General features: G+C 35.8%; 2 protein-coding genes across 6 annotated transcripts; both read left to right on the top strand.

Moving 5' to 3' along the window:
* Window positions 1–335: 335 nt before the first annotated feature.
* On the top strand, window positions 336–4169 carry LOC105163427 (NAC domain-containing protein 21/22). Its single transcript, XM_011081760.3, has 3 exons — window positions 336–687; window positions 2305–2570; window positions 3509–4169. Exons 1-3 carry the CDS (start codon window positions 519–521, stop codon window positions 3944–3946), a joined length of 873 nt encoding a protein of 290 aa, XP_011080062.1. The 5' UTR covers window positions 336–518; the 3' UTR covers window positions 3947–4169.
* An 807-nt stretch (window positions 4170–4976) lies between these two features.
* LOC105163425 (putative lysine-specific demethylase JMJ16) lies at window positions 4977–11059 on the top strand. Of its 5 annotated transcripts, none has more exons than XM_011081755.3 (10): window positions 5047–5187; window positions 5971–6036; window positions 6124–6416; window positions 7352–7423; window positions 7538–7615; window positions 7736–8257; window positions 8340–8567; window positions 8751–8909; window positions 9329–9697; window positions 9946–11059. In XM_011081755.3, the coding sequence occupies exons 3-10, from the start codon at window positions 6129–6131 to the stop codon at window positions 10657–10659; spliced, it is 2430 nt and encodes an 809-aa protein (XP_011080057.1). In that variant the 5' UTR covers window positions 5047–5187; window positions 5971–6036; window positions 6124–6128; the 3' UTR covers window positions 10660–11059. The 5 variants fall into 5 exon arrangements, with proteins under 5 accessions (XP_011080060.1, XP_011080057.1, XP_011080059.1 ...); XM_011081757.3 differs by having other exon boundaries at window positions 6127–6416; XM_011081754.3 differs by having other exon boundaries at window positions 5971–6416.
* The last annotated feature ends 1334 nt before the right edge of the window (window positions 11060–12393 follow it).

Genomic DNA, 12393 nt, shown 5'->3' on the forward strand with positions numbered 1-12393 from the left:
GATGTTTTCTTTATACACTTTGCATTTGTATTTTGAATGTGGAAAATTCTAATTCAAATCGGATTGTGATTGATGTACAATTTAAGAGAAAGTGACCAGTCACATAACGAGTGTATTATAGTTTACTACGTGATTAACTTAATTGGTTATTACTGCTTTATTGCAGTACCCTAAAGCCCACATAAACATTTCTTCTGACTTAGGTTTTTCTTGAAACTTCCCTCACACACACACACACACACTATTATATAGATATAAATGTGTATATATATATGTAACTATAACTAACTACACAAGAATATATAAGTTGCTAGAATAATGTAAAGAAAGCGCAAGTTGGGCAAGGCACTTGTCAGTTATCGTATCTCTATATATAAATATGCATGACTTTCTCCTGTAATTAATCTTATACCACCCACCCCACCCCACCCCACCCAAGAAAAAGGTAGAGATTTTGTGAGATGAGCATCCTTCTATAGACTAATTAGTATAGTTGGTGATATTTGAATTGTGGGAAAATGGGTCTGAGGGAAATCGGAGAAACACTGCCACCAGGTTTCAGGTTTTATCCGAGCGATGACGAGTTGGTTTGCCATTATCTGTACAAGAAGATTGCTAATGAACAAGTCCATAGGGGTACTTTGGTTGAGATCGATCTTCATACATGTGAGCCATGGCAGCTCCCTGGTAGGTTCTCATCTTCTCAAAACACCCCCCCCCCACCCCCCACCCCCGGGGGTAGGGGGTTGGGGGGGGGTGTTAATCTTTGTCTTGTTTTGTTGCAAAGTTTTTTATGAATGACAAATGGCATGTGAATGTTGGTTTATATATATATATATATATGTGTGTGTGTGTGTGTGTGTGTGCGTGCGTGCTAGAATTCTTGGTTTATGAGCTGGGTTGTATGAGCATGAACTGTATTTATCTTAATTCAGACCAGTCATTAATATTACTTCTGTCAATATGGTCAAATTGATGATGCAATAATTTGTATAAACCAGCTGAATTTAGGTGCGTGAGTGTGTGTATGTGTGGAGCAGACAGACAATATGGAGAAGAAGATAATCTTGAACAAGATTTGTTCGAAGAAAAGGAAAGTTTAAGGCATTGGTTCTTGTTTTTACATAAAAAAAAATAATAATAAGAAATTAAGAAAGGGTTGTGTTTGTGAAGAAAAAAAGGTGAATCTGTTGTTGTCTTGTTTCTTTCAGGGGACAGAACTGAAATTTTGATTGACTTATGTGCTTCTATGCATGTGTCTTTTGCTTTAGCCATGCATATTTTTGCCTTAAAGTGTGACGGAATTCAGAAAGCCCCTTCTCTTTTCCTTCAAGAATAAAGGGTGGAGCCATTTTTTAATTTACGCCTTTTTCATAGGAAATTCTATCCCCATCGATTGAGTTTGGTCTGATCAAAACTAATTATCTGACAAGTGTAATACCATTATCGTGTAAACAAATATAATATCTCATAGATTCAAATGAATCTTGATTTTACGTCCAAAAAGAGATAAAAATTTAATCTTATAAATTGATATTCCATCTCGAAATATACTTAGTATAATATAAAATATATTTTTTAAATATATAGATTTATCCACGTTACGTATATATACGACATAAAATAAATATATATGATAGAGATATGAACAGAAACCGCATTTCATCATGCATGATAAACTACTACAAAGAGGAATATTTGATTGTCTTTTATCGTTTTGTTCGCTCTCTCCCTATGTATGAATGATCACCAAAAACTAATTTAGGACAAATATTTAAGGATGAAGGACGATGATAATTCTTCAAGTAATTAATTGTACTGAATCATGGGTGAAGACAAGAAGTGTGACATAGACTTCCTACCATAGAATTACAACTTTAGTTTCTCATCTCTCTCTCTCTCTTACATATGTAGACAAGGCTGAGACAATTTTCCTTTCTTTCATATGAATCCTTTGTGAATGCCACAAACATCCCTCGATGAGAATCTTAATTTTGTGACTTATAACCAACTTTTTTGTCACTTTAGCAGAAATTGTCATACATGCAATGAACATATATGTGTGATCACATACAAGTATTGTTTTTTAAGTATGTGTTACATATATATCACCTTTGCCTTCACCTATACGTAATTTAATTTTTTCGTGCCAACTTAACATACATTCATTCATTTATTTTAATTATCGAGTCATAACATACTATAACAAAAAATAATATAACTAAGTGACAATAATTTTGATTTTGTTATTATATGTGAAAACTTTGCTAATTGTTTATAGTGAAAACTTTAATTATCCAATAGATGTGGCGAAGCTGAACTCGAACGAGTGGTACTTCTTTAGCTTCCGTGACCGGAAGTATGCAACGGGGTTCAGGACGAATAGGGCTACGACGTCGGGCTACTGGAAGGCGACGGGCAAAGATCGGGCAGTGCTCGACCCTAGGAGCCGGGCGGTGGTTGGAATGAGAAAGACTTTGGTTTTTTACAAGAATAGAGCTCCTAACGGGATCAAGACGGGGTGGATCATGCACGAGTTCCGACTCGAGAACCCTAACGTGCCTCCTAAGGTTGGTAACTGCTGAGTCCTATCACAGTTCTCCTTGTCTTCTTCCTTTAAGGTTTGATTTAATGTTAATTTGATCAAATTATGGCTAGAGAATTATGCTAATTATCTTGATTAGGAAAAAAGAGGAAGAAAAGATATCATGTGATGTTGAAGAAAATTAAGGACATTTTTAAAGTTATCGTAATTATAAATGATGTTGTAAGAAACTTGAACGAAACTCCGTTGAAACTGGAAAATATTCTGTCCATATCCTTTTTCATGTCTCATACAATGAACTCTTTCACATGCCTTAATTCCCGTTTCTGTGGGCTCCTAATCATCTTTGTATACACACACAAACAATATTCTCAGACATGAAAACCCTCTTAATTAACCTTAAGTATCGCGGATTTTAAGAAATATTAATATATATTTTATTATATATATACATACACACACGTGATATCATGATCAGGTGTATATATATGTAAAGTGAAATATAAGATAAAGTATCAATTTATAATAAAAGATTCTAACAATTATTTATTGCTATGTACATATATTTTTACTAGAGCAAATATTCTTGAAATTAATTCTTGCCATTCTGGTCCCTATTTTCGCTCTCTGACTTTGGAAAAAATTATAATTTCAATCTTTTACGAATCTACTTTAGTAATTTTCTTCACAATAATTTTAAAAATTTCCCACAGTAGTGACAAAAATGAGTGGAATTAAATTACTAAGATGTTTGGACCAATATTGCCAAAATGGTTTTGGTCGAGACTAGAATTGTTACTGCCATACTTACACTACTAAACCATATTTTTTGCAAATTAATTATGTTGTAAGAATAGAAACAAAAAATAATAATATTACAACTAGCTAGCAAGCTATCAACTGTACAAACACATGCACTTAAATCCAAGGCTGATGATCAATTTGTGATGACAACATTGACAGGAAGACTGGGTACTATGCAGAGTATTTCACAAATCCAGATCATCATCATCAAGTGATCATCATCATCATCAGAACAGCAAAGAATCATCGATCATCCCACACAGCACCGATCTGTACGCTGATTCCACAGCTGTTGCCACTTCCCCCAATTTGGCTGCTTCCCCCACAAACAACGACATCCAACATGCCTATCAAAACATCATCACTTCTTTTTTCCACACCCAAAACCCCAGCACCTCCCTCGGCCTGACGTCGTCCCCCCTCGACCACCCGGCCGCCTACCTCCACGACTGCATGCAGCCAGCTCAAAACAGGATGGTTCTTGAGGCTAAGTGTGAGGATGACTACGGCTTCTTGTTCGATTTCGATGCCTCCAATGGTGTGCCTTCCAGTCTTGAAGATATGGGGTTTGATGATGATCATCATCATGATATGTAACAACTAGGGTTTCCTTCGTGATCTTGGGATTTGTGGGCTTGATCATCATCGTTTTATTAATTTGGTGTATATGTATGTATATGTGGAATTGCATGTGAGAATTCATGTGATAGCTAGGTGATAAAGTGTTTGAATATTTCAAAAGAAATTGTTTAGGTGGTATATATTCGATAGTTAATTAGGGTTTATATTATATATATAAAACTTTGCGGGATTTTGTTTAGTTTTTTTGCTATGTTTTATTATTTTTTCGAATAAAAAGATCCATTCATTATCCCATGACATGGTTTGTATATAGATTAAAAATAAATTATTATACATTGATTAATAATTAATAATTGTATATAACTTGTATTTTTGGTAGGGAATATATATGCAAGACAAGAAAGGATATGAAATGAGTTCGATCACTTCGGTCTTTTCATTTTTCGTTTCCTATAATAATGTTGGAGAGAAGCATATTCCAAAATAAAGGTTTATGTTTGACTGATCCGAGTCGGGTTTCATCGAAGTTGATTAAATTAATAATATATTTATTATATGATTAGGTTGAATCTAATTGAATTTGAATTAAAAATTTCTTATATTTGACTATTTTCTAAAGAAGTGGTTGTGTGTAGTTCAATGCAATAGCATATAAATCTCACAATTTTTTGAGTTCGAGTCCAACAAATATAGGTATTATTTAGTCGACTTTTTCTAATAGTAGTATGTTGTTTCTTTTGTTTACTTTGAATTTGTAAATTAATTTAAAAATATTAATGTATTACGTACTACTGGAACAATAATATGTTGGTTGATTCAAAATTACATTAAAAAGAAAACTAAATATTTAGCTATTTTGCATGTCCTTATTTAGATTCTCAACCTTATCATCGAAATAAATAAATAAATAAATAATGAATGGCATGTACGAGAAGAATTGCTATATTGAATTTTAGTCAATTGTATATATATATAGAGAGAGAGAGGGAGAGAAATATTCGACGAAGAGGAAATATAAAATTAATTATTATCATTAAATAGAAAAAAGAGGAAACGGTTTTCCGGGGGGAAAACAAATAATTATAGAAAATAGAAAAAAGATGAGGCGGTTTCGTTTCTATAGTCCAAAGTTGAGTAAAAGGGTTTCCCAGAGTTGGTTGGAAATTCGAAATACAAACATAGCCCTAGTTTTTCCCTCTTTCACCAGAATTTCCTGTTTCCCAATTGGAAGGTTATCACGCTTATTTTTATTCTCGGTATGAATTTCCTTTAATCTAATTCAGTTTGTACCTTGCCTTTTTTTTTTTTTTTTTTGAAATTTGAGGTCGTTTTCATAGTCGGTGAACTGTAGCCGTTGCGCGTGAGTTCGTGCATTGAACTTGTTGTTTACGGATGTGAAGTTCATAATGATAGATATGATTATGATCTTAGTTATTCACGTATTTGAGAAAATCGAATTAATTGCGGGTTTAATGTTGGGAGTTATATAGCTAAACTGGAAAATTTTGGCGTCAGTTGGTGGAATTAGGCGCTGGAAATGGAAATTTATTTACTTTATAGCTACATTAAATGTTTGGTAGAGTTCGTTTGATATATGATTGAATTTGATCTTTCTGTGTTTCTGAACCGTTTAAGTGTAAGAATGGAGGTGTTTAGTTAGAATACGTCAAAGTTTTGCATTGTGAATGTGGAATGTTTTCAGAGGTCGCGAGTGCAAGTTATTGGCCTTTGACCTCTTACATGTTGTAGCTATTGGGGAATTATTTTGCGGGAAAAGATGTGAGAAGATTTTGGCTGAATTCATCAGTTGCCTAAAATCTTTTCCATGTTATTTTTGAAGTGATTTGCTTTGTTTTGTTAGCTATGGGTATTCAACAGATGTCTGTTAGTGTTTCATATGGCTTCAAACTGCTCAATACACATTATGTTGCTTTTGCATTTCTCCTTTTCTGTTTCTGAATTCTGTTTTCATTATGAGCCATATGAATACGATGGTTAATATATTCTATTCTTTTCTATTTTTCTCTGGCTTATTGCAGATAGTTTTCTGTATAGTTAATGGACAACTAGGTGAAGTGGTACAAGTGCTCCATCATTTTTCAAGTGTATGCCCCTTCTGGTTATTTGTTTCCCTGATGAGCTTTTGGATCACAGTTCTTCATCAATGTGATTTTTTTCCCTCCACTTTATAGAAGTGATGGGGACAAAGCGATCTATAAGCTATGTTACAGACAACACTGAAGAAAACCTCTCAGTTCCACCTGGATTTGTGTCACTAACATCCTTTACATTGAAGAGGAAGGTGACTGATCAGGAGGCTGCTGATCCCATGGCTGTAGCTGGGGAGTCTAGATCAGTGTTAATAAGTGGTCCTCTTAGCAATGTTGACATTGAAAAGCTCAAGACCTCATTCACACAGAAACCTTGGATTTGTCACGATCAAGTTCCACAAAAATATGACTGTGAAGAGACTGAAGTTGAAATGGTCTTTCTCTTCCTTCTTCAGCTGTTGTGTTGTTTTCTCTTCTTTTCCAAATTCCTCCATGGGTGTCACTATTTTCAATCTGTAGACAAAAATACGTTAAATGTCTTTTTGGTTATGTTAGGCAGTGGACTAACAAAGAATTTACAGATTAGACGGTAAGGCAAGAAACTTCAGAAATTATAGATTTAGCGAGAGAACACAGTCGGCTAATTTGTTTTCTCGTGGTTTACTGTTAGACAAGATGTATATATTGCCTGATGTACACATAGAAGTATTTCAATTCCCACTTGCTATGATGTGGAGACACATCAAAAATTGAGTTACGCGTACCACTCACGTGTCTGATACTTTATTAGAACATGAGGATTTGACCTCTTGGAAACTCTGTGATTGCATGTTGGAATTCCGAAATGTAGCCAGAAAGTGAAGATTAAAAGTAAAGGAACATAACCAGACCGGTCATTGAATTAGTATGAGATATGTCCTATAAGATAGAGGCTAGTTATGGGGCAATTAAACTATTAGATATCTTCAAACTGTTGCGGTTTATCACTAAGTGGTTTATTTTGTCGTCTGCTTTTGAGTTTAGCTTACTCTTTGTTAGGTAGTATATAATATACAGTCAGGTGATTTCTGGAGCATTTGCGTCTGTACAATGACGCGCAAAGTTACTTTCTCTGCTAGCCAACTGTAGTTGGTTATCTGGCAAAGTGGTTACTCTTTGTTAATGCATTTAGAATGGGGGTTGTTTCATTTTCCAGTAGCGGAAGTTTCCAGAAATTTTCAGCTACTGTTGCATGCAGTTTGGCATTTTCATCTGCTTTTGTTTCTTTTTTCTCTTCCTTTTTTTTCTTCCTTGGGTGAATGGAAATGGTAAAGAGTCCCTTTTAGATGGGTCCTTTCTAGTGGCTGACATTCAAGTCCTCTGTTCCCAGAAAGATCCAATTAGTGCTTTCCTTCCAAAAGGGGTGATCCGGGGATGCGCAAATTGCAATGATTGCGTGAAGGTCCCTCTCTTCCTCCCTCACTCCCTCTCTCCCTACTGTTTCATTAATAAATAATTGTTGTTGTTTGGAATAAGTTTGTCTGGTGATAAACCGTGTGGGAGAACTATCTTGTAGGTCACTGCTAGGTGGCATCCTGAAGAGGCATGCTTGCCTGCACTTGATGATGCTCCGATATTCCGACCCACTGAAGAGGTATTCTCTACTGTATCCACTTTCGCTTCCTTGTCCTTATCAACCATTGCATTCTGTTCAACAGGAAATGCTTTGGCTGGTAGATATTGGCTATCTGCATGAGCTCAAATTTTATGGCAGGAGTTCAAGGACACTCTGAAATACATAGCAAAGATATACTCAAAAGCAGAGAGATATGGAATCTGCCGCATTGTTCCTCCTCCATCCTGGAGACCTCCATGTGTTCTTCAAGATAAAACGACATGGGAAGCTTCAAAATTTAAAACTCACATTCAAAAAGTTCATGGATTGGGAAATTTGTATTTGAAGAGAAGATTATCTAGGTTCAATGAGAAGATGGCAGATGAAATGTCAAAAGTTGCAGCTAGCATGGGACTTGAGTCTTGTAATGAAGTTGTAGCAGACTCTAAGGAATCTAAGTCGATTGCGGTGACTTCTGAATTTGAGAACGGGCCTGAGCTCACCCTGAAAAGCTTCAAAAAGTATGCTGATGATTTCAAGAGGCAATACTTTAGCGAGGATGGCAAGGTTAAAGATCCTGATATAAGCGTGATTGCAGTCCAAGAGCAATGGGGACCACTAATTGCAAGAATTGAGGGTGAATATTGGCGAATCGTTGAGAGTCCAAGTGAAGAGATAGAGGTAAAAAAGTGCAAATACCTTGTCGAACAACTGCAACATATTTCTTGTTATTTTGCCTCATCTTGGGAATTTGTTCCTTTAGGTACTTTGTGGTACTAACCTGGGTTGTCAAACCTTGGGAAGTGGGTTTCCCAGTAAGGGCGGTCCAGCAAGGAGTATGGATGATTACTCTGGATATGTGGAATCTGGGTGGAACTTGAATAATACTCCCAAGCTCTCTGGTTCTCTTCTTCCACTCGGATGCTATAACACTTCTGCCATTTTAGTTCCTCAATTGTTCATTGGAATGTGCTTTGCATCACAGTTTTGGGTAAGATTTTGAATATCTTGAAGTTTTGGGCTCTTATTATCCTCTGAATATTTTAAGGGGTTAGTTTCTTTCGTGATTGTGTTGTACATCATAATACATAAGTTGTTATTCTTCTGGAAAGTATAATTTTATCTCTTTCCCAAATTTTAGCTGCGCATGACTGTTTTTCTTGTTGGAAAACAGAGAAATGAGGAACACGACTTGTATTCACTATCTTATATGCACTTGGGAGACCCTAAAGTGTGGTACAGTGTCCCTGGAAGATATCGCTTCAAGTTTGTGGAAGTTGCAAAAAAGCTGTTTCCACAGTTGTCTAAACATCCCAAGTTGCTCCATGAGCTTGTGAGTAACATTCTTCTTTTGTAAGTGGTCCTATATATATACACACACGCATATAAGAGAATGATTATATGCTGACTGGTATTGGTAAAGTAATTTAATATCCCATCTTGTCATAATTTTTTTGATCTTCTGCACTATCAGGATATAGAAATAAATTGCAACCAAAGCTGCTGTTTTTCAGTTTATATTCTTAATATTAGGTTGATGGCTTGAAAAAATGTGGAGAATATTGAAAATGCACTGGAGATGGGAAGTTATGGTTTTATGGATTTGGACCATGAATTTGCACTCTATAGCTGCCTCCTTTTTCCCATTCTTTTTCCCTTCCCCTCCGTGTTTTGAATGAAGTTTTATCATCAACATGAAGTCAGTGCATGTTTATTATTACTTTTTTGTCTACCTTTGTATGTTATGTGCAGGTTGCTCAACTCTCACCCTCTATGCTAATGTCCGAAGGGATACCTGTATACCGTTGCGTACAGAATCACTCGGAGTTTGTTCTCATCTTCCCTGGAGCTTACCATTCGGAATTTAGTTGTGGCTTTAATTGTTCGGAAGCAGTGTGTTTTGCCCCTTTTGAGTGGTTATCTCATGGGCAGGACATAGTAGAACTGTATGCTGAATACTGTTTGAAGACTTCAATCTCTCATGATAGACTGCTGTTAGGAGCAGCAATGGAAGCTGTAAGTACACAGTGGGACTCTTTTGCAATGAAAAACAGCTCCTTCAATAATCAACTATGGAAAGGTGTCTGCGGAAAGGACGGGATCTTAACAAAAGTGCTCAAGGTATGCCTCGATTTGCTGAACCCTTAAAGAGTTAATTTTATACAGCACTGCATTTGAATGTACACATGGTAATGAAGTTCTTGGAGCATCTACATTTGAACAATGTTCTATTGCTCTGTCTGCTGACTTGTCTTATTCATTTATTGCTTTTGCCGTTCCTGATTGCTCAACAGCCTATATACTTAATCTTCCATCTATTAGATTTCATTTTGTGCATAAATTTTTGAAGTTATTCTTTATTTGGTTAGTCTCGTGTCAGAAATGAAGGCATAAGGAGGAAACATCTTTGCAATCTATCGCAATTGAGGGAATTGGATGAATTTGACATCACCACTAAAAGGGAATGCTGCATATGCTTATATGATTTATACCTTTCTGCTGCCAGCTGTTTGTGTTCCCCAAATAGATATTCTTGTCTGCGTCACGTCAAGGAGCTCTGTTCTTGTGCTTGGGGTACCAAATATTTTTACTTCAGATATGAAATTGCTGAGTTGAACGTCCTGGTCGAGGCTCTAGAAGGAAATCTAAAAGCAATACATAGCTGGGCCAAGAGGAAGGACGAAACAGATGCTTTACAGGAACTCAATCCTCGTAATAATGTAGGGGAACAAGAGAAGCCCAATGTCATTAGTCCAAGAATGTCTGCAGGCTCTCCCTATGAATTGAATGGCAGAGCTTCCAACAAAAACCTTGTACCAGCTTCCAATTGGGCCAATGAAGAGAATAAGAGTACAGCGGGTAGTGGTCCTGCATATGAAAGGAATGTGATAGCTTCTAACAAGAGTGTTATGCCAGCTTCCGAAAGAAGGGGGGCTAAAGATGAGTACGTATCCATGACTTGCATGTTTCCGTCTCCTGACACAAGTCTCGGGAACAATGCCCACCATTCTGCTTCAAGCTTGAGCACCCAGAAAAATGTAGCTCAAACTGTTGTCATTCTGCTCAGTGACAATGAGGATTAACCACCGTGAGTCCGTGAGACCATGGCGTAACAGTAGCTCTGAGAACTGTAGATCCATGAGAGTTGCATATACACACACACAAAATATATGTAAAGTTACGTATTTAATTATGAGCATAAAATTTTGTCACCTAGTGTAGGAGCACTCTAAATAATCGTGGGATCTTGGAGGGCTCAAAAGTACTTGCTCCAAAAGGAACACTAAAAGAATTTTGGCCTTCCTATTGTAGAAATATGCTTTTGATATCACTTCTCATAGTGTCAAAATAGGATATTTGGTAGAGATTTAGGAGATCTATTCATATTCTATAGCTTTGTACCGCGTCAATGATCGATTATTGGTCATTTTGTGCCTAAGATTTGGGTCAAGTTACGTGATGAATGCATGCGTCAATTGTCAATTATTGGTCATTTTTTGCCTAATGTTTTTGGTAAAGTTCCGGAATGAAAACAATCATTGTGCTTAGTTGTCATCGTTGAACTCAAAATCTGCCACTTGGATCTAGTAATTACGTGCTGATGCTCACCAACATAGATTACGAATTCTGGTGCATGTTGCTTTATTACAACCGCCAAATTGTCGTAACAGTCTCCATCAACCCTTGCAAAATCGGGATTCATTATCAAAAGATATGAGAACGATAAAAGAGCTCAAGGTAGACGGAAAACTCTAATTCAGATTGGATTTTGTAGAACTGAAATTATTATATGTGAAGTATACTCACAGTGTCTTTGGTATACAGTTGTGATTTGGTAAGAATTTTTTCAAGATAAACATAAAAGAGCAATAACCCACTATAATGCCTTGATGTTATGATCTCTTTGAAAATGAGATTTTCTTTCTTTTACGATACGGAAAGTTTTTGTAGTAACTCTATGATATTAATTTTGGAATAGTACTATATTGATGAATGTTCATATTGATTCATATTATATAGTCATCATTTTAAATTAGATGATTTGTTAATTTATTAGGAAAAAGTAATTAAATTTGGAGATGGAAGTTAGATGGCCGGTAGGGCATGCAATTCATTGAAAGACATGAAATTAAATAAACATATTGGGTTGGGAAAAGCGGAGGCGGGCGGCTGTCGGCCGTGCGTACAAGAGGGTAAAATGGTAACGCTCATATTGTTACTGTTGTGGGGGACTGAAAAAGTGTAGATGGGATTTCACCCAACACCACCACCTGCTTTTTTGTAAGCTTCACATTCCTCCCAACCCCAACCCTCAATTTTCTATTTTTTTAATATTTTCAAATAATATTTAATTTTCTTAACTTTATTCCTTTTTGTAAACTAATTACAACATACCATCATTAGTTTTCAAGCATTGCTTACAATATCAAATTTATCGACATATCTCAAAAGCTCGACATTTAGTCAAATTGAACAAACATTGTTGAGATTCGACAACTAAAGACTTATTTTAAAGTTGCACAATGTACGAACTTAAGGTGAAAACATTATGGAGCCAGTACACATCCATAATATAGTAATTATTTTAAGAATATTTTAATTATTAGATACAAAGACATTTAGCATTTCTTTTTTTCTTCATGGCTTTCTATTGAAAATCGAATATTAAGAGTTCTCTTTTATGTGTTATAACACCTTGTTTTTTTTTTTTTTTGATACTTTTATTTTTTTCTGTTGGTCAAAAGGAACCACATAAAATTACAAAAGACGAGTCAGGAATTTCAAACTGAATTCTTCGAGCCTTATGCGAACAGTTT

Source organism: Sesamum indicum, linkage group LG6 (genome assembly GCF_026168435.1).
Source record: "Sesamum indicum cultivar Baizhima isolate 11 linkage group LG6, ASM2616843v1, whole genome shotgun sequence".
Lineage (NCBI taxonomy): Eukaryota > Viridiplantae > Streptophyta > Magnoliopsida > Lamiales > Pedaliaceae > Sesamum > Sesamum indicum.

Bases quoted from the DNA above. Each gene is read 5' to 3' on its own strand.
- LOC105163425 (XM_011081754.3), top strand. From the start codon at position 6,129: ATGGGGACAAAGCGATCTATAAGCTATGTTACAGACAACACTGAAGAA. The intron at 7,616-7,735 runs GTATTCTCTACT...ATTTTATGGCAG, and splicing joins TATTCCGACCCACTGAAGAG to GAGTTCAAGGACACTCTGAA. The intron at 8,568-8,750 runs GTAAGATTTTGA...GTTGGAAAACAG, and splicing joins GCTTTGCATCACAGTTTTGG to AGAAATGAGGAACACGACTT.
- LOC105163427 (XM_011081760.3), top strand. From the start codon at position 519: ATGGGTCTGAGGGAAATCGGAGAAACACTGCCACCAGGTTTCAGGTTT. The intron at 688-2,304 runs GTAGGTTCTCAT...ATTATCCAATAG, and splicing joins TGAGCCATGGCAGCTCCCTG to ATGTGGCGAAGCTGAACTCG. The intron at 2,571-3,508 runs GTTGGTAACTGC...CAACATTGACAG, and splicing joins ACCCTAACGTGCCTCCTAAG to GAAGACTGGGTACTATGCAG.